General features: G+C 45.2%; 3 protein-coding genes across 6 annotated transcripts; 1 reads left to right on the top strand and 2 right to left on the bottom strand.

Moving 5' to 3' along the window:
- Positions 1-29: 29 nt before the first annotated feature.
- Positions 30-10,247, bottom strand: LOC120450899 (transient-receptor-potential-like protein). 3 transcript variants are annotated; one of them, XM_039634147.1, is made up of 14 exons: positions 10,102-10,247; positions 8,203-8,333; positions 7,762-7,907; positions 5,388-5,625; positions 4,124-4,266; positions 3,689-4,061; positions 3,385-3,619; positions 2,596-2,869; positions 2,142-2,534; positions 1,850-2,045; positions 1,623-1,787; positions 1,233-1,455; positions 835-1,171; positions 30-780 (listed from the first exon to the last, which is right to left on the bottom strand). In XM_039634147.1, the coding sequence occupies exons 2-14, from the start codon at positions 8,230-8,232 to the stop codon at positions 147-149; spliced, it is 3,387 nt and encodes a 1,128-aa protein (XP_039490081.1). In that variant the 5' UTR covers positions 8,233-8,333; positions 10,102-10,247; the 3' UTR covers positions 30-146. The 3 variants fall into 3 exon arrangements, with proteins under 3 accessions (XP_039490081.1, XP_039490098.1, XP_039490089.1); XM_039634164.1 differs by having other exon boundaries at positions 1,233-1,452; XM_039634155.1 differs by having other exon boundaries at positions 10,115-10,247.
- Positions 5,985-6,943, top strand: LOC120450928. Its single transcript, XM_039634197.1, has 2 exons — positions 5,985-6,237; positions 6,303-6,943. The coding sequence occupies exons 1-2, from the start codon at positions 6,183-6,185 to the stop codon at positions 6,638-6,640; spliced, it is 393 nt and encodes a 130-aa protein (XP_039490131.1). The 5' UTR covers positions 5,985-6,182; the 3' UTR covers positions 6,641-6,943.
- Positions 10,248-14,452: 4,205 nt separating the features above from the next.
- LOC120450915 lies at positions 14,453-15,166 on the bottom strand. Of its 2 annotated transcripts, XM_039634186.1 has the most exons (3): positions 15,073-15,166; positions 14,849-15,019; positions 14,453-14,737 (listed from the first exon to the last, which is right to left on the bottom strand). In XM_039634186.1, exons 1-3 carry the CDS (start codon positions 15,121-15,123, stop codon positions 14,537-14,539), a joined length of 423 nt encoding a protein of 140 aa, XP_039490120.1. In that variant the 5' UTR covers positions 15,124-15,166; the 3' UTR covers positions 14,453-14,536. The 2 variants fall into 2 exon arrangements, with proteins under 2 accessions (XP_039490120.1, XP_039490111.1); XM_039634177.1 differs by having other exon boundaries at positions 14,453-15,019.
- Positions 15,167-18,863: the final 3,697 nt, after the last annotated feature.

The following is an 18,863-nucleotide window of genomic DNA, read 5'->3' as shown; positions in this document are numbered from 1 at the left end:
CTATTCTGGCAAATAACAGCGCCTCCCACTTAATTTGCCTAAATAACTTTATTCCTTCTTATGGATAGATACACGTATATAGCTATATGGAAGGCATCTAGTGGACCCACGTAGATTTATCACCCGTGTCCATGCCACAATCACATTTAGTTTGGTAGTCGATGCCCCTGGGGACTCCTGCTGGCAATGGAGCTAGTATCGGAAGCATTATCCCCGCCCAAGTGCCTGCCCTTCTCGTCCAGATCGACCACGTGGATATCGAAGTTCGAATTATCGGGGCGCACACCATCTGAGGTACGAGTGGTTCCCCCGTTGCGACCCTCCACGGAGAAGGGGGCGTGGGTGGGCTTATAGGTTGGTGGTGGAGCAGCAGCTGGTGCTGAAGGAGCTGACTTCTTGGGAGGAGCAGTGGAAGCAGCAGGTGCTGAGTTCGCTATCAGTTTGCTGGGACACAACGGAAGCTCTCGGTTTCTAAACTGGGAAAGAGCAGTGTGGGAGACTCCTGGAGTTGGACTCGGAGTGGGAGCTGGAGAGGATTTCCTGCTGATCTTCAGCTCGGGGGCTGTAAGAGACCTGACATTATTGGCGGCCATTGCCCGGGCAGGTACGGTTCTGAGTGGTGGCCGCCAGGTGGTCTTAATTTTTGATTTTTCACCATCGCTGATCTCAGCACTGATTTGGTTGAGCAGCTCCAGCAAAGTGCTCGTCTTCTCATCCTCGAACTCGATGCGAATCGGCGACTCCCGACCGGAGGGACAACCTGGATTGAGCATTATGAGCCTGGAAACGGAAGGAACATTAATAGGGGGATTTTACAATGGGTAACTACCCCACCTCTTAGCCTCTTCGATGGCTCTGCTCAGATTCTGAAGGCTCTTTCGCTCGTTTTTGGTGCAGCGCCCTATTTGAGAATCCTTGGCAGCACGGAGCACCACGTTCCACTTGTGAGCAGTGGACTGAAGGAGCACGGTGCGGGCCACTCGCTGGAACCGCTCCTTGGCGGTTTCTTTGGCTGGCTTCGAGGGTATGGACTCCACCTTGATCTCCCGCATATCTCCCTGCCCGTTTACATTCCCGAAGGCATCGGGTTCACAGCCATTTTGCACTGGTGCCACCTGGAAGCCCTTCATCAACCGCCGTTCCCACACTTTTATGCGCCGAGGTCGTGTTTCTGAAAGGATACTAGACATGGTACTCCATGGCACTGGATGTATGAAAAGTCGTTCGCTTACGCCGCTCCTTTTTGTTGGCCGAGGAAACATCCATTCCGCTGTTCTCGAATATCTCGAGCATTTCGTACCGCATCGTGTTGATCTCGCTTTTCACCTCATTGATATCGTCCTCCGAGACGGGATTATCCTCGAACTTGCGATGCATGGCAGCTACATATCGCCAAACCAGGGAGCGCATTATATTATCGTACTCGCTGAACTGCTCCTGTTCCTTTCGCTTCTGCTGAAATGAAAGCGTTTTCGATTCAGTTCTCGTAGAAAAGCATTAGGTATGCCACTAAAGGATTTGATATTTGTAAAAGGACCAACCATACTAACAGTATTACTAAAATACACAACAAGCATCACCTATTCAGTTCAAATGGGGTTTTCAAATCTTCAGGTTCTCACCTTGGATCGCTGTCGATCGATGGTCTTGCTGGACTTGCGGAAAATCCTGATGACCCACTTGACGGAGGGCAGGACATTGAAGGGTGGCGGCAGGGTGGCACTGTCCTCGAAGTAGCTCATCCACAACTTGGTTCGGGCGAACTTCCACTCGGTGTCCGAGTGCTCCTGGAAACAACAAAAGAGTTGAATAACCCTGACATAAGAGCTGCAGGTGGGGCGGAACTTACATCAATCATGGCATACGAATTGGACATCATGGCGATAAGCAGATTCAGCAGAACAATCACGTTGATGACGCTGTACGAGCCAAACATGAGCAGTCCCCAGAATCGCGTATACGACTTGATGCCACTGAGCTCGAAGTCGTCCAGCCCGACCATCCCAAAGCTGGCCCAAAAAAGTGACTGCGAGGACTCAAAGAGGCTACGGGAACGGAGGTGGGGACATTGAATTAGCGCAATGAGTGGGCACCAACTGACCAACTGACCGGAGGCAAATTGGCCTGCTGACTGGACTTACTTGCCAAACCGACGCCATTTCATACAGGAGTCGCCGTGGGAGCCCCAATCCGCCTCCCCACCCGGCAGAACATAGCACTTGCTCTTCTCCAGGGCGGCGAAGTACCAGAGCAGTTGGTTCAGTCCGCAGGCGAAGGCGAACAGCACCAGGGTGTAGATGAAGAAGAACTTCACTATGTCGATGACCATGCGACCCAGGGAGATCTGCAGCGGACCCAGGTGCGGATTGATGCTGAACAGATGCACCAGCTTCAAGGCCGAGAAGACATTGGCCGCCGCAAAAAGTCCTTCCGCTATTAGTTGTGGGTCAAAATCGTGCCATTTCTCGCGGGGTATGTAAGCCATTTGCGGATCTCTTGCGATTTCTGTAGCCTGCTGGATGTAGGCAAAGGCTCTGGAGTCGATTTGTAAAGGGATTATGAAGAGGATTTCACAAGGGCGCATTTTAGACCCACCTTAAACACATCACACTGACGTAGAGACTGTTGCGCAGAAAGTCGATGAAGTTCCACATGTTTCGCAAATAATTCTTCATGCCCACCGCAAATATCTCCTGCACCTCCTCCCAGACAAACCCAATCACGTACAGCACCACGAGGAGCTCCAGTTTGCTGGGTGTCTGGCCCCGCTGACGCAGCTCCTGCTCCGCCAGCTCCTTCTTCATCCTGGCCGTGCCGAAGATACGCACAAAGTCATCGTCCGCCCGCTGTGATACCAGAATCAAGATGACTGCAAGGCAAACAAAAATAAGTCAGCAGCTTGGTGTGTTATCATAAGGGGAGCCGGCGGAGAAGGAGCTCTTAATCGAAAGGAAGGCGCCACCTCAAGGTAAAGTTATTTCTTGTACCCTGCAGTTTAAATCATCGCGTTTGATGATGCATTTAAAGATCTAAGGGTAGTTAGCCCATACTCTTCCCTTTCCAACTCTGTTGTTGGTAATATGCTAAAGGTGTTTATGAGATTAAATTGTTTTGCTGAATCTACTTTAACTGTTGAAACATACTTTTTGAAGTATATTTAATGGTGCTATTTTCAGACAGCATGTTTCTATTCCAATGGCCTTTTAAGCCGAGTACCTAAATAAGCATTTTAGTAAACTTCATTAGCACATACGAGTTTTTACGAAAGAAAAAGTTTGCACTAAATGCATCAATGCCACAGAGGGTACCTGTCCATTGCAGGCTCCTCCTCAAATAGAGCTCATGTTGTTTGCTTCGGGCACAGACCGCACTTGACATACTCACACAGGAAGAACAAATAGGAGGAGGCATGGATCAGGAATTTCATAAAGGGCTTGCGCATCAACTGGCCCGTCCGGCAATTCGGGGCGCACATGTAGATGAGGCAGTAGAGCGGGAAGAGCACGGCCACCTGGCCGATGCAGATGACTTTGTCCACAATGCTCTTGCGTCGGAATCCGGGGAGGCCGTCATACCAAATCGAGGACAGTAATTGCTGAATATTCGAGTGCGCAACGAACTGTCACGGGGAATGAAGAATTTTAGCAGAATTTAGCAAAACCATGCCGGAGAAACAACCCGGAAATACCTTTTTTTGCTTGTACGAAATGGCCTGCACCAGGCGGGTCAAGCTCATCCGGTCGCCGGGCTCATAGCTCGACATCTGCGGATCGTAGTTCAGGATGATGGCCAGCTCGTTGGAGGTGCGCGTCTGATCCAGCAGATCCACGGCGAACTTCTGGCACTGCCTGCGCAGGTCCATGTACTCCGACTTGCACTCCTGCTCGGTGAGGGCCAGGTTCCTCAGTTCCCAGGACAACTGGAATGCGGTGAATATGGGGTCGTTGGAGGTCAAGCAGATCAGCGAGGGACTGCAGAGCGCGCGGTAGATGTTCACCCGGGAGAGGGAGTGCCTCAAGGAGTCCTCGGCGGTCAGGCGGACGCACTCGTCACAACCGCAACTATGAAATCCGAGATTGATAATGGGATTACCCATTCACCCATGTAAGGTGAAAAAGCTCACCGTATATCATGTGGCACTGGCACCGCTGCTCCGCGATCCAACAGAATGCGAAGTATCTCAAAGTTGTTCTTGTGGGCGGCCAGCATCAGAGGTGTGATATCCGGCGCAAACATTGCAGTATTTATGTCAACTTTTTGCCAGCTCTGTGATAATATAGAAATTAGTACATGTAAAAAAAAAATATTCCAATGCTTAGATCCAAAATCGCCTGTTAAAATGCCTACAACTATGTGAAATAATCAGCAATTCAATTATTCAGTTAGCGACTTAATATTACGTAACTTTAATAATAAAGTATTTTTCACACTAGAGAGAAACAATCAGGAATTATTTTAATGGATATCAGACAATTGCTACACGTAACATTTATTACAAAAAAATTTGCGGTGAATGTAAAAGCAATAGTTACATACGAGTACACTGGCTCGCATGACCAAACTACATTTTGTCAGTCCCGGTGGCTACTTCTCCGCAATGGCCTAAAGTTATTCCAAGAACTGCTCAATGGCCCACTCGAAGAGCGCTGTCTTCATCGTTTTGTGGATGCTATTAAGCCTGTTAAACGTTTTATTGCATATGCGCTACAATAGTAATTTTCACGCTCCAACAGCGCCCAATGGCTGCCTAATGAAGCGTGCCTGTGTGCATAAATATGAGGCCGACGGAGCCCAGACGACTTTATTTGCAATAAGCGGGAGCCGTGTCCCGTGCTCTGTGCTCCGTATGCCGAAGAGGTTCTGAGTGTACTGGATTTTCTGAAGAAGTGGGCGGATGTCGCCGGATGTGGGGGTTTTTGGTCGTTGGCCGCTTATCGCACACTCCCAATCACTCGAGAGTCGAGATCCTGCGAGTACGTGCCCAATGGCGAGGATGATCCCGATGGGTGGGACGCCCCGGTCGCTACAAGCATACCACCCTCCCCAGTGGCCCACGCTCCTCGCACGGAAACTGATTAAAATCGTGTTAGCTTCAACTTACAGGGCCTCAACGCCTACGGACGATAATGTGGGCCGCAAATTAGCTGAGCACAGCAGACAAAACAAGGGATACACTGGGAAAAAAGATCTCTGACCTAAGTAAAGGACATAAAATCAAAGCCTTTGAATAGGTAAATAGGTAAGTGTTATCTAATTGTTTTTAATCAATTATCAAAACTACTTTGGCATGCGTTTATCAAAAACAAATTTCTAGATTGCGGGTCGATATAAAATATTATTTTAAGTTTTTGCAGTCGATTCCAGCAACTGTCTATGCAGTGACTTACGTAGGGCTCGCCCTCCTTGTAGATAAGCTCCTCGTGCTCGAGCAGGAGCTCCACAGCCTCCACGAACTCCGCATTGATGGCGTGCAGCAGGGCGTCCTTGGTCTCCACCCCCATGACGACGAGCAGCTCGACCATCTCCAGGTTCTCGTTGTCTATCGCCAGGGTGAGCGCCCGGCGGCCCAAGGGGTCCATGCAGTTGATGTTGATGTGCTGGTGGCGCAGCGCCTTCTGCAGGATCCTGCAATTATTCGAATTTACTTAATAAAGGGGGTGGTATTGCTGCTAATTGGGGCTAGGGGCCCACTGAAAGGTTCGCAATAACTTTTCTTTTCTTCGCCTTCGCACAGAGTTTGCCCGATGTCAAGTCAAAAGTTGGAGTCCAAGTTCCTAATTACATCGCGGCCGCGGCCTTCAAAAAACTTTCCCAATCAATTGGGCGCCAGAAAAGGCACTCATATCGCTTCTGTTTAGCAGCTGGCAAAAAAAGAGAGAGCGTAAGGTGGAAAAGTCCCGAATCAAGTTATGTACTTTTTCCAACACTGCGGTGCTCTGCCTGGCAGTTAATCGAAATCTGGTTACCCTGGAGGTGAAGTGTCAAAACTTGTTTTCATCTGCCAGTCATTAAGGGCAGAAATCTTTGATTTTACGAACGTTCGTCAACATAAATTGTTGTACTAAATTCAAAGAAGAAACGCACTCCGCTTCCAAGACGCGATTACAGTGACTACACACTACACCCAATATTAGGCGATTAAATTATTCGTAAGCCCCAACGATTCGAAAACTCAATACCCAATGGAAGCCGCCGAGGGTCAAAGCTTGGTCATCAAAATGGCCCAAAAGAACAAGGGTGAGCCAACAGGGGTGTCCTCTGGAGTTTCGTGTATGTATATTATGCAACCTTAAATCTTGTAGAGACCCAAACTGTGAAGCTGGTGGCCGGAGGCGGGCTGGCCAACAACTGGTTTGCGGCGTATGGGGCCGGAGGTGTTTCATTCGCAAGTAGTCCCATGACCCCTCCGTCGTCCATTCCGCATCACAGCGTATCGTGCCAGTTCTACATGGACCGCGAGGAGCAGCTGTACCGCCGCGCCTGCCAGATGAAGGGCATCCGGGTGGAGCGGGTCCACGAGATCCGCGAGGAGGAGGACGACTCGAATGGCTCCGAGGAGGAGCCATCAAAGGGCATCCGCTACCGCTACACCCTGGACGAGATGAAAAGCTTCAACCCGTACCGCTTTATCAACTTTTAAATGTTCCCAAAACGTCCCAAGTACCGCCATTGCCGTCACATTTCCATTTCCATCCATATCGCATCGTCAGTATTATTATATCCATGTAGCATCCATTACTAGGTCTGGTTTCGGCACCATCCCCACATTCCACTTAAAGTGTGAGCTTGTAGCTGCACCATGCATGCCTCCAAACCAAAATGGGAATCACATGAGAAACTGGAACCCAGGATACCACCCATTTGCTTGTTGTTACCGTATTGCCAACCCCATGAAAACAATAAAGAATTGTTCATAAATGACATTCTATGATGTCAACAAAAAGTTAAGGCTTTCTATTTAGTGCAAATGTGCTTGCAGGTAAGGAAACCAATGTTATCCTCAATGCAAAAGGAACATAGTGAATTTATTAAATTGAATAATTTAATATTAGAAGTTTCTTTGCAATAAGATTCGCTTATGGAATTGAATGTGAGGAAATGTGAGTGAGCTCTTAACTGCTTTAAGTGGAAGCCGAAAAGTATTTTGATAATTTGGCTTATCTCGTATTCATTGCCAGCAAACGGAATTAATCGCACATTTATTAAAGCAAAACCGTAAACGAGCGTAAAGTATCTGGGTCGAAGTCCTCATATTGCTTATTAAGTGTCTGCCAGGATACCAGTTAGGTAACCATTTTGAGGCCCGCGGCAGACGAGTGTGCAAATAATGGAATAATGGAAGCCACCACCAGCGCCGCATCCAAACAACCCAAGGAGGCTCCCTCCCGATGGGATTTATGGTACCTGTGCGACCGCGACCGAGCCCAGTCAACACCTGTGCTTCCCTGGGCGAAGCCTCCAATGGAGCTGGGGATACCCCTCTAAAAATGTGGGTCTTTTTACTCGAACTCCATACACTAGGATAAATCTGGTAGTACGTTTAAATATGTGCCTCAATTTAAGTTTAAGTATATCAAAGCCAATTCGGCTTTAGGCTGTAAGTCGCTTGGAAATATTCATTAGATTAGCCTGTTGACTAATTCTCTCCGAGCACCTGATTGTGGTAAAAGTTTCTGGCAGTGCATCCCTCCCGCCCAAGATTCCATACTAAACGCCCCCACCCACCTGCTGGGCATCGGAGGCGTGAATAGCGCTACTCACCTGCGCACATTCGGCATATCGCCTCGTTCCACGGCCAGCAGGAACTTCTTCTCCTCGAGCAGCAGAGGTTGTGGTAATCCCAGCGGCACACAGAACCCGCCCACCGATTTGGGGGCGGAGGAGGCGTGGTTGCCGCCAGACGATACCTGGCATATTTTAAACAGAGAGGTGAGCAGGAGCACATACGAACATGCCGATGCGGCGGGAAATCGTGTATGCGGAATTGCGAATAAATAAAAAATAAACATACAAGAAATTAAGTGCAAAGTGGAGGATGCTGGGCTGATTGCCTGGCATCCACCTAAATGGCATTGGAGGCGTTTAAGGTAAGCGGCGTTTAGCTAATACTGGCGGCTTTAAGAGGTGCTACTTTCTGGATCTGGATCTGGATCTGGATCTGGATCGAGCTTGGGATTAGATCCGAGGTGGGTTTCTACTTACGCCCGTCGGCAGCTTCTTTTTGCGACCCATTCTAGAGTTAGTGCACTTCACATAACAGGTTTACCAAGTCCAGGGTTCAGAGTTCAAAATCCGGCTTCATGTCGCAGGGCTTAGCACACTTGCATTGAAAACTGAACGATATTTACATATATGGCATATATAGTATTTATATACACAATGGCTAAGCCAAAAAGTCCAATACTAAGCCGGGTCACATGCAACTTTCAAGTTGATTTTGCTTTTATACTCATAGTTATATTGTACGTCCAACTGGGTGTGCATGTGCATATGTGAGATTGTGTGTCTGCGGGTTTTTGACTTGGTTTATGGTTTCTGGTTTCCGGCGTGCAAAAAGTTTCTATTTAAGCTGTTTATAATGTTTTTCTTTTTATTTCCGTCGCTGACCGAGCTGGCCGAGCTGGCTAAGCCCTTTTTAAGTGTCATCTGCATGGGCAAGATTTAAGTTTTGCCAATTTAGTGAGTTGATTAGACACTGTGCTCCTTCAATGTTTCCCGACTTTTCTGGCCAATTTCAAAGGCCACACTGAATACACTGAATACACTGAATACCGCATTCGCGAGCACTTATTGCACTTATTATTTCTACGACCAATTGTTCAATCGCTTTTCTGTTTTGATTTATATTTTCATTGCACTCATCTCATTAGCCACGATATGCAGTTTGTATTAGTTTTTGTGGCTCTCAGTGGATTGCTTACATCACCGCCGTCAATCGGCTTCCCATTAAAAATAATTTCTTTGTTATCCAATATTTTCCACACCCGATGAAAATACTTTTCTTTTCCGCTGCCTTCCCCCGCATGTGTGAACAATGCCAAAATGAATATTTAAGGAGTTTTTTCTCGGCGAGGACCACCAATTGGTAATCCGCACAGAAAAAATGCATTCCGCCTACATGCTTTCGCTTTAGACTGGCTTTATGCTCCTGCGGACGCGGATGCGGATATGGATGCGGATGCTGCAGATGCATTTAAAAGTGTTTGGGCTGGTCATAAAAAATGCAAGTGCTTGCATACGCGGCAAGAAAAAACTCGGACCCATCATGGCGGTTGTTCGATAAAAAACACTTCCGGTACCGACAAAAGGTGGTTCTGGCTGCCACAGAGACCCCGATGGTGCATTGTTTAATTAACTTAATAGAAATATAAGTGCGGAGGACAGGCGAAAATGCGGACGGACATAAAAATGTCGCAATAAATTCGGTTTTATCCGCCACTTCATGGGAAGCGTTTATTAATGGATTCATAGCTGTTCACCTGCAGCAGGTGCATGGTGCGAGACTGGTAGGATGGTGACTGCCCATCGAAATGGGATTGTATCCATAATATCTACTTTTATAACATATTGGATTAGCCTACGACGTAAAGCTGGTATATTTCGCTAGGGCATTTGATTCTAATTTCTGTCTCTGTATCCGAGACGTGTTAATTTTTCCTGCAGCCTATCGAAGTATCATAACTTTGTCGCAAGAGCACTGCAGTTCATTTAAACTAGAACAAATTTGGAGTTTTTACGGAGTTCATAAAAAGGAAGAGCTTATCGCGATGGCAGCAAGTTGAATCGAAACTCCAGCAGTCTCCGACCACAAGCTCCGCACACACAGCCACAACTTGACAATCAACGGAGCAACTAGGAGGAACTAGGAGCAACCAAGAGCAACCAGGAGCACAATGAATGAAGGATATAGCCGTAATTCAGTTGGCTCACGGACTGCACTTAAGCCACTTATAACCAAGCGTACGGACGGATACGTACTTCTTGCATTCCGGCACATAAAAACGTGTGCAATTGTTCGACTCGCTCGCACAATGGACGTTGGAATTTCATGTGTCCGGCTTAGGTGAGGACTGGGAATATGAATTGTATGCTGGCATATACTTTATAACAATACGTTTGGTCACCGAACTTATTCCTGTACAATGCGTCGTAGTTTATGTGTTTTATTTTATATTCCAGCTCTTTTGAAGGCGAAAACCCGCCGAGAGACAACCCGCGACGCACCGCGAACGTGTGCCACCTGCGAAATTTACACGCTGCTACTAACGCGCAGAAATTTATACCTTTCCCGAGGGCCGAGCGGCGATGTGGCTAATTTAATTAGACTAAAACGTCAAATATTTGTCACCCATCGTATGGATACGCCTGGAGGTTGTCCGTGCGAGTATCGCTTGAACATTTATCCGTATGTATATATATGTATATGAATTTATATATATAGGTTTGTGGTGTTATGAATTGCGTGGGTCGAGGGCTGAAACAGTATCAACAAGTTTTCGCCAAGTTCCCTAAGGGGATTAGGACCCAAACATATGGAGGGGATGGGGCTGGGGGCCACGATCCAGACGGCGACTGTCGGCAATTGAATTACAACTAATTTGCCATGATTTGATTTGTGCTGCCACAGCTATTGTTTGCCACTTGCTCTTTGGGCGCTTTTCTGGCCACAAACTGCTTTGCATTTGCGGATATTTTCGTGCTGCCCAATGCAGCGTTCCTAATTTGATTTGGAAAAATCCAGTTCTGCCTGCAATTCGATTGACATTGGTTACCGTGCGTTTTCAATATATTTCCATAGCTCCAAGTCCGGTGTAGTCCATCTTGTATATAAATCTACGCCTCCTCCTTCTTGAAATCAACTTCAATTTGCTTAATTTGTTTCTGTGCTAAAAGTGGTTTGTATTGCAATTATTTGTTCGTAGCCCAACACAATCCTTGTAAGTGGTCACATTCAAATTATTTATTTTTCACTTGTTCGTATTTTTTTTAATTTTGATACCCATTAAACTCTTCTCTAGTTAAAAGTTTATTTAATTTTCGACTTGCACCCGAGCCATTTCACTGGACAGCCTTAAAAAGGGGTCCGGGTTGCACTGGCTGCTCTCCTTCAATTGTGATACAAGGAACTGCTAGACAGTGCAGGAGGGTCCTTCACATGTTCATATGTCTCCGGCAGAGTCAGCCTTTTGACGGGCATACACAAATTTGCCCGGGCAAATCTAAACTCTAGATACACAAGGCAAGAGCAGTAACCGACTTGCCAAACAAAGGCGGAATTAAATCAAAAATCTTAAAATGGATTTTGATGAGATGGGGCAGTGGGTGGGTGGGTGCTGGAGGGGAAAGGAATCCTTTGGCGACAGACAACAATTGAAGCAGATCCCAGCATCAGCGAAAAAGTCGAGGTTTGGGCCGGAGCTTCGCATGACTGCACGTAAACAGGCGAAGCCAAACAAACAAACAAACACCAGATGAGGTTTTCAGGCGGAAAAGAGTGGATCAGGAGCAGGAGGAGCAAGAGGAGCACCAGGCACCCACCCACATGCCCACACGTATCTCATTTAGTGGCAGGTGGGTTACCATGACTGCGTCTTTTATCAAGCTGCATGCGGTGGGCCAAGAGCTCCAGTTCGAAGCAAAAGCACCCTTTAAGTCGCGCCCGACTCCATTCTCCTGGTTTTTTGGCCGCGTTGCGATATATATGGCACTTCCCGTGCCTTTTTTCTGCTCCCTATATCTGCTTGTTTTGGCCACGTGGCTTTTAGTAATACACGCGGAAATTTGGGAAAATCACTCAGAAAATTAATAAATAATAAGAAATAACTAAATGACTTCGCAATTATAAAATGTATATAAAATATAATATAATTGTAATAGTAAATAATACAAGTACTAAGAGCTAATAAGTTCAAATTTTGCTTGCTATAGATAGATCTAGAGATCTACAAATTTGAAGTAAAGAACCCAGTTCAAGAGCAACTCAAAATACGTAAAATAAACTGGTAAGCATACTCGTTTTTCCTATATTTTTCTGTAACGCCTAGAGACAAAGCTTTTCCTAATACTTTCCAGTGGATCTGAGTGCGTCTGGCGGTGGCAGTCCCAGAAGCAAACAGACAGTAAGTAGCATAGTTACACGCACGCCCTCACACATTTCGCAGCAGGTTACTCTGGAGCAGGTTATCCTGCAGGAGGCGATCCTGGACAAGGAGCTATAGCAGGAGCAGGAACTGCGGAATAATATGATGCATTTCCATAATTCACCCGGCAGTTCGCCAAACGGTTTGCTGCTTTGCTGCCGCGCTGCACACACAGTGTGCGGCAAATAAAATTGCATTCAATATTTCTCCTCGTTTTGCAGCAGCTCGTTGATGAGATTTTTTCCCATGGCGCCGACCTGCCACGCCCCCTCCAGACGTCATATTGTTTGTCTTGCATTAAATTTATGGCTGTTGCGTTGCTGCACTCGCCCTAAATTGCATGTCGGTTATATTATTTCAAGCTGCAAGCTCGCATAATAATGCGGCATCAGTTCGATGCGGAGTGCTTAAGAGCCCTTTAGTGATCTGGAAAATTATTCTTAAATCCGAGGGGGCAAGCAGATTGCAGGAAACTGCAAAAAATAAGTGCATAACTCGGTTAGCTGCAGTTTTATTTGCGTTATTGCATTAATGAACTTCAAAAATATTCTCCCTTTTGGCATGGGCTTTCAGCCAAATATGTCAAATATGCTTGCATTTCACATTCCCTGTATTTCCTGTTTCCCACTTAATCATTTTTCATGGCCAACTTTTGGGCGCTGCATTCCATTTTCGACTTCCCTACTTTTCCGATTTATTCTTCTCGACTTGTTCTCTTGAAAATGTTCGCCCAGCTCACTGAAATGACGCCATCAAGTGGAAGTGGCATTCTTTAAATATTTATTTTCGCATGCCAATGTGCTGAGGCACTTCCCTTTTAAACAGTGCGAAATTTTCATCAATGAAATGAGACTTTAAGTTAAATCGAAGGCAAATAAACGAACTTCTTGCGGTGGCCCCATTGTTGGCCAAAACAAATCCCCAAACGATTCCACGAGCAGGATCAAAAAGCAGTCCTTGCGGTAAAATAAATTCCCTGCAATTCATGACAGTTCAGCTGAGTCCGGGAATACCTGCTGGAAATCGGAGTGGGAGCTGGTACTTTCCGGAGTGAAAAGTGGGCGTGGCGCAGCGTACGTGCCGAGATACAAAACTTGCTTGAAAGGATTAGAAAGTCGGGTGTGGAACGCACGTAGCTCCGTTCCTCCCTCGAAGGGCTTAGAAGGCAATCAAAATTAATTGTTTTGCGGTTAGCCACAAAACTTCTCCATCTCCGGACCGTCCGCAGACCCCAGACCACCCATTTCCTTTGACATTTCGAAACGCCAGAAATAAATGTACATGTTTCTTTTATAATAAACGAGGCACTCAGCTGCCAGGCGGCTGGCAAAAGTGCCAATTAAATGTATTTACAAGCGAACGCAAATCAAACAGATGAAGTGCCGCATCACTGACGCCACCAATCCAATTCTATCCGTTTCGATCGGATCGAAATAGGCCGAATCGGGCCTAAAAATACCGCTCACCTGTGCATTTGTTTACGTGGCCGGGCGTTAGATGTAAACAAGTCTCGCCGGAAGTCCACGAAGTCCTCAGGACGGCAGAGTGCTCAGAGACGCGCATACTAAGTATATGCCTTTGCATGCCAGGCACAAGTGGTGAAATGCAAAAGAATCCGAGTCATTGCTCCACTTTGTCACAAGTTCAAGCAGCAAGGTCTGTCTGGCTCACAAGATTCCCCCAGCATTGATCTCCGGCTGTCAACGGGCCGTGCAAAGGCCAAATGCCGTTTATTTTTAATGGCCACACATATCCAAGCGTATGTATCCCCCGAAATACAGCTCTGATGGGAGATGTCATAAGCAGCGGCGCCAGAAGAACAGTCAACGACACGCCGACGACCTTAGAGTCGAAACAAAGCACTATGTGGCTATGTGGCATCCACATAGCGGAAAATTCGGCCGCACCACCATCGCACCAGCGTCGAATTAAATTATTTATTTAGCCATTCGTCCGCATGCTTTGCGTATTTTCCATTAATGACCTAGAAAGTATGTGCGATCGAGGCAGCTGAGAACGGAAAAGCTGGATCTTGAGAGCCAGGCAGAAAGACCAGCAAACTGATTTCAACGATGGCTGATTTTATTTTGGTGAGCTAGTGGGCGGAATGCAAACCGCAAGGCAGAAGTCGAGGAATCGGAAAGCAGAATATTATACACGAAATCATAATTCATTGGCAAGCCTTTGCGAATCTCTTTGATATGCGTTATTCCAGCATCAGTATGATACACAAGTAATTGAGCGAACAGAACACATTAGCCATTTAAGATAATGGCATTTGAGAAACATTCTTTAATCAGTATTATCTTCCGCGCAAAGGAGATCCGATCGAAATACACATAATATTTAACTTGACTCTTCCATTCCCTTTGCCACCTATCACATCAATAATCTGGTTACATGATCTTCTGACTCAAAACCAGCACAACATCTATGCCCCCATATACCACGTTATCCTTTTTAACAACCAAAATCGACCGGACTAAGCCCAATTTGGTATATTGGACCCAATTGTCGGCGATTACCTCCACATTTCTGGCATAATATTCACCTTTTTTGATTGGGCAGGCTTCAGTGCTTTTTGGAATATTTGAGTCCTTGAATGAAACCGCAAAGTACCTGTCATAAATTAGCGCCATGTACTTGCAGGTTTTGAAATTCACGCCCACATTCGTGGACTCCCACTCTCCATTTCTGAGTGATAATACCTCGTTGGACACATCGTATTCGTTATCCAAATCGACGTGAATGATCATTGTTCCATTCAATAGGCGTTGCCGGCCAACCAATCGGAAATTAAATTCAAAGAGTGTTTCATTGTCTCCAAAAATTTTCGTAACTGATTCTATTCGAACTTCCAGCGCAGCTCGAACCAGTGCCTAAATGAAAAGTTCTTAAAAGAAGAAAATGGAAGGCTTTTGAATACACCTACCGAATTGGCGATTGAAAGAACCAAAAGGACTTTGTGCAATTCAAGAGACATTAGCTGATTTTTGGGTTTATTTATTTAAATAACATACTCTTTTCAATAATTTCGTTTTTATATCATTCTAGTACTGAGCATTCGCATGTGTAGACATCATAAAATGTTATCGTTGAACAGTGTTTCCTGTCAGTCGAGTAAGATAAAATCAAATTATCAGTAATTAAATCTTTTATTGATAACACCAACGCATATACGAGTATAAAACCCCTTTTTCATAACCACACGAAATATAACTTGAACTTCATTCATTTTAATGTGCGCTAGAAATACTAGTTTACAATTTTTCCATTATAAATTCTATTCAGCATGAGGAGCTAGCAAAAAATGTTTGAAGCCTGCTTCTCCTCACGTATTGCTCTGGAATGATACCCCACACGCACCTCCCACATTCGGAAAATTGAAAATGGAAAATGGAAAACGGAAAACGGGGCTAATGGACCAATGCTGCGTGGTTGCAGTTGCTGAAGTCCGATTTGGCTGTTGCTGTTTGTTGTTTGCTGGTTTATTATTAGCACGCAAAGAAGTTTAGCGAGGTAAACACATTGACTTCATGTTGCGCCGCGGAAAACTCGACGGAAGTCGGGGAAAACTGATTTCGAAACAAGCGGCAACCAGAAGGAGCACGAAAATAGCTTCGTCGAGAGCCAAAAATTTCCACCCAAACTGGACTGAAATTGAAAAATATTTTCGAGAATTCCAAAACAGTTGCGCCTGCAATGAGCGAAAGCGAAGACGGGTTGTTTCGAGTGCCTGAAATTTGTTAATCCTCCAAAATATCACACGAAAGAGGAATTTGTGTTGAAATGTAAACATTTGTACGCGAAAAGTGTCCCGCGAAATAAAAATGGTAGTGCGAAATGGTAAAACGTGCAAAAAATACACACATATCTTCGTCGGGACATCTAAAAACCGTGCACCCCAAACAAGCAACAGAAGTTGTGGAGGTGTGAAAACATCGTTCCGCAATATTGGCGGCCTTTTCACCTGGTACCTGGTCGGAAAAGCGGGAAATCGGAAACAAAACCAGTCTCTAACACCAAAACAAAACGGAACAAAATAAACTGCAGTGACACGACAAGCGAAACAAAAACAAATCACCCAAATTGTAGTGAAAAGTTTCCTCTAATGCTGAATGAACTTGCTTTCCTCTGTTGGCACAGATTAGAATATAATGAAAAATATTTAGAGATTGTCATCCTTTAAGGCATTTAAGGCGAAAATCAAATTTAAAGTCAGCAATCAAAGTGGAAATTGTTTATTTTCTTATTTAAAAATTCTAAAAATATATTTATGCGATATTAGCGCTTTTTTAAAAATATAACTTTCAAATAAATAAATAAATACACTGCTTTTCTGTGCAACATACATCAGCGTATTTTTTTAATAATACTTTAAATGTATGTTTAGCAAATAACAAAACCAAGTAATATTGTGGAGTGTGCAGACATTTAATTTGAACTCCAATTTTTTGACTGAAAAACATAGTGACTCAACTCAAAAGTAGAGCAGAATGAAAACAAAACGTGCCGCCATCGCAATTTTCGATCGGAGGAAAGCTACAGGCAGCTGCGTTTAGCGCATTTAAGGGATTTGCATTATTCAAAGCGCTGCCAAAGGCGGAAGCCCGTGACGTGAAAGCCAGGAGAAATTGGGGCCCAAACCAATTTTTGGCCAACAGCCTTTGGTCACCTGGCCGTGTGCAAATCAAAACGCAGCTTAGTTCGGCGGCCAGTCTGTTTGCCTTGGACTCTGCCCAAAACTTTAAAGCCCGGCAACCAGCCATGGTCAATGGGTATGGAACTGGGCTTGGGATTGGGCCTGGGATTGGGATTGGGATTGGAGGAGTTGCGAGAACACGTTTCGCAACCACACGCCGTTGTCTGGGCACGTTCGCATCAAGTGGCTCGACCTGGCAGGCGTTTTGTTTATTTGCCTTTGCCTTTGCCTCTGCCTCTGCTGCCGGCGAAGGCGAGTGACCGAATCGGCGGGAGTGGAGTGGATATGGCCAGTGTATGGATGCCACTGGGGGAGTGGGAGTGGGAGTGGGAGAGGGAGAGGGAGAGGGAAGGTGGCTGAGTGGGAAGTTCTATGGCCGCAACTGCAGCTGCCAACTGCGCGTATACGTAATTTTATGGCCAAGGCTTCGGTTTGCTCGCTTGTGGCTTAGCCGCGGCTATTGTTTATAAGGCAGGCGCTCTTAAAGCGATTTAAGTTATCCCAACGGGCACTCCGTGCGCAGGCCAATTAAAAAGACAGGTAGCACAGAAAACAGTCATTTAGAATGTACATATATGAAATCATATTAGTTTAAAATCCTTTAAGAGAAATGTAACCGTGCTAGAAGGTAGTTATATAAATATTCACAAGTTGTCACATAGCGCACTTAGCAGTTTTCAATAAAAAGGGTAATATTTAATAATTTTATTACTGCTCAACTACTGAAAATGTGTCCAAATTTCCTACTTGACCCAACGTGGTGGAAAATGAAATCCAATTTGGACGACACATTTTCCGCCGTGTAGGTGCTCCCCCATCTATTTATATTTGAATCCATGTGTGGGCATGACACATACCCCTCGTTTTCCCACCGTCCGGTCATTAGGCTTTCTTCCGTTTGATAAGATACGATGCGATACGGCGTAGTCTGTGGTTACGGGGAATACGGGGCCTACGTACTGGTAACCTGTATAAATATACACGGGCGTAATTTAATAACGAGGCTAGATAATTGCGCGCCCGCCATTATTTATAGTTCACACTTGTTGAAGATATTTTGGGAATTTATGCACTTGGTTTGGGAATGTTGAATGAGAGAATTGGCAAGTTTAAGGAATGCCTAGCTTATGGAATGCTTACTAAATTATTGGGTGTGATGCCTCGAGATCAAAATGCCTGTGATTTTTAATTCAAGTTCATAAAGCATGGAAATGATTCGAGTTTACATATTCCTAATCATTTTTTATTTTAGAATTGTACTCAGCAATTCGGAATGTCCTACAACTTTTGATAAAGAGCAGTGCCTAATAATTTGATTACACTTCATAAAGCACTTTGATTTCTACAAACAAAGGTGTAATGTACTCTTAAAGAACTATCAATAAATTTTTGTTATCTTGACGAAACCATGGTATCATTAAAGGAATCGATTTAAACTAAATAAGTAGCTAGAAAGAGATTATTTGACAACTGTTTTAACACAAATGTGGTCCAAAATTTGGCCAGCTAAGCAAGTCAAAGGCACAGGGCTTTGAAACGGCAACAAGTTGCGAAAAAGTGACAAACTGGGAATAGGAAGCAGACATATAGAAGAATATATAGTACCGATGGGTCGACAAATAGAAAACCCACACTGACGTCGAATGTGTGTTGTTCTGTTGCCAAAAAGAAAATCGGAAAACTGTAGAAAATGTGCTAAACGACAACAGGGAAAATAATTTCATTCGCGTACACAAAACAAGCTGCAAAATGAGCGACGGGCCAAAAAGAGCGGAGCACACAAATTGCTCTGCAATTTATTTTTATACGAAACGAAGCAATACAAATAGGAGTGTATATATGCAGTCGAGGTTTGCCCCTATATCTGCGCCTGTGTTTGTTTATTTATAGACACGTACACGCGAGAGTCGATCGACCGTTTCTCCCAGTGCGGCAGTTATCAGCCGAAAAGCACATTTATAACCACAAAGGAACACACATACGCCGTATTGGCAAAAGGCAGAAACAGCAGAACAGCAGCG

The sequence above is a fragment of the Drosophila santomea genome, chromosome 2L (genome assembly GCF_016746245.2).
Source record: "Drosophila santomea strain STO CAGO 1482 chromosome 2L, Prin_Dsan_1.1, whole genome shotgun sequence".
Lineage (NCBI taxonomy): Eukaryota > Metazoa > Arthropoda > Insecta > Diptera > Drosophilidae > Drosophila > Drosophila santomea.
This window is presented reverse-complemented; position numbering and strand designations above follow the sequence as displayed.

What these genes read in the sequence shown, in the direction of transcription:
- LOC120450928 (XM_039634197.1), top strand. Translation starts at nt 6,183, where the DNA reads ATGGAAGCCGCCGAGGGTCAAAGCTTGGTCATCAAAATGGCCCAAAAG. An exon ending in AATGGCCCAAAAGAACAAGG is followed by an intron (nt 6,238 to 6,302) that starts GTGAGCCAACAG and finishes TAAATCTTGTAG; the next exon opens with AGACCCAAACTGTGAAGCTG.
- LOC120450899 (XM_039634147.1), bottom strand. Translation starts at nt 8,232, where the DNA reads ATGGGTCGCAAAAAGAAGCTGCCGACGGGC. An exon ending in GATATGCCGAATGTGCGCAG is followed by an intron (nt 5,626 to 7,761) that starts GTGAGTAGCGCT and finishes GAATAATTGCAG; the next exon opens with GATCCTGCAGAAGGCGCTGC. An exon ending in TTTCGTACAAGCAAAAAAAG is followed by an intron (nt 3,620 to 3,688) that starts GTATTTCCGGGT and finishes TCCCCGTGACAG; the next exon opens with TTCGTTGCGCACTCGAATAT.
- LOC120450915 (XM_039634177.1), bottom strand. Translation starts at nt 15,123, where the DNA reads ATGTCTCTTGAATTGCACAAAGTCCTTTTGGTTCTTTCAATCGCCAAT. An exon ending in TTCTTTCAATCGCCAATTCG is followed by an intron (nt 15,020 to 15,072) that starts GTAGGTGTATTC and finishes CTTTTCATTTAG; the next exon opens with GCACTGGTTCGAGCTGCGCT.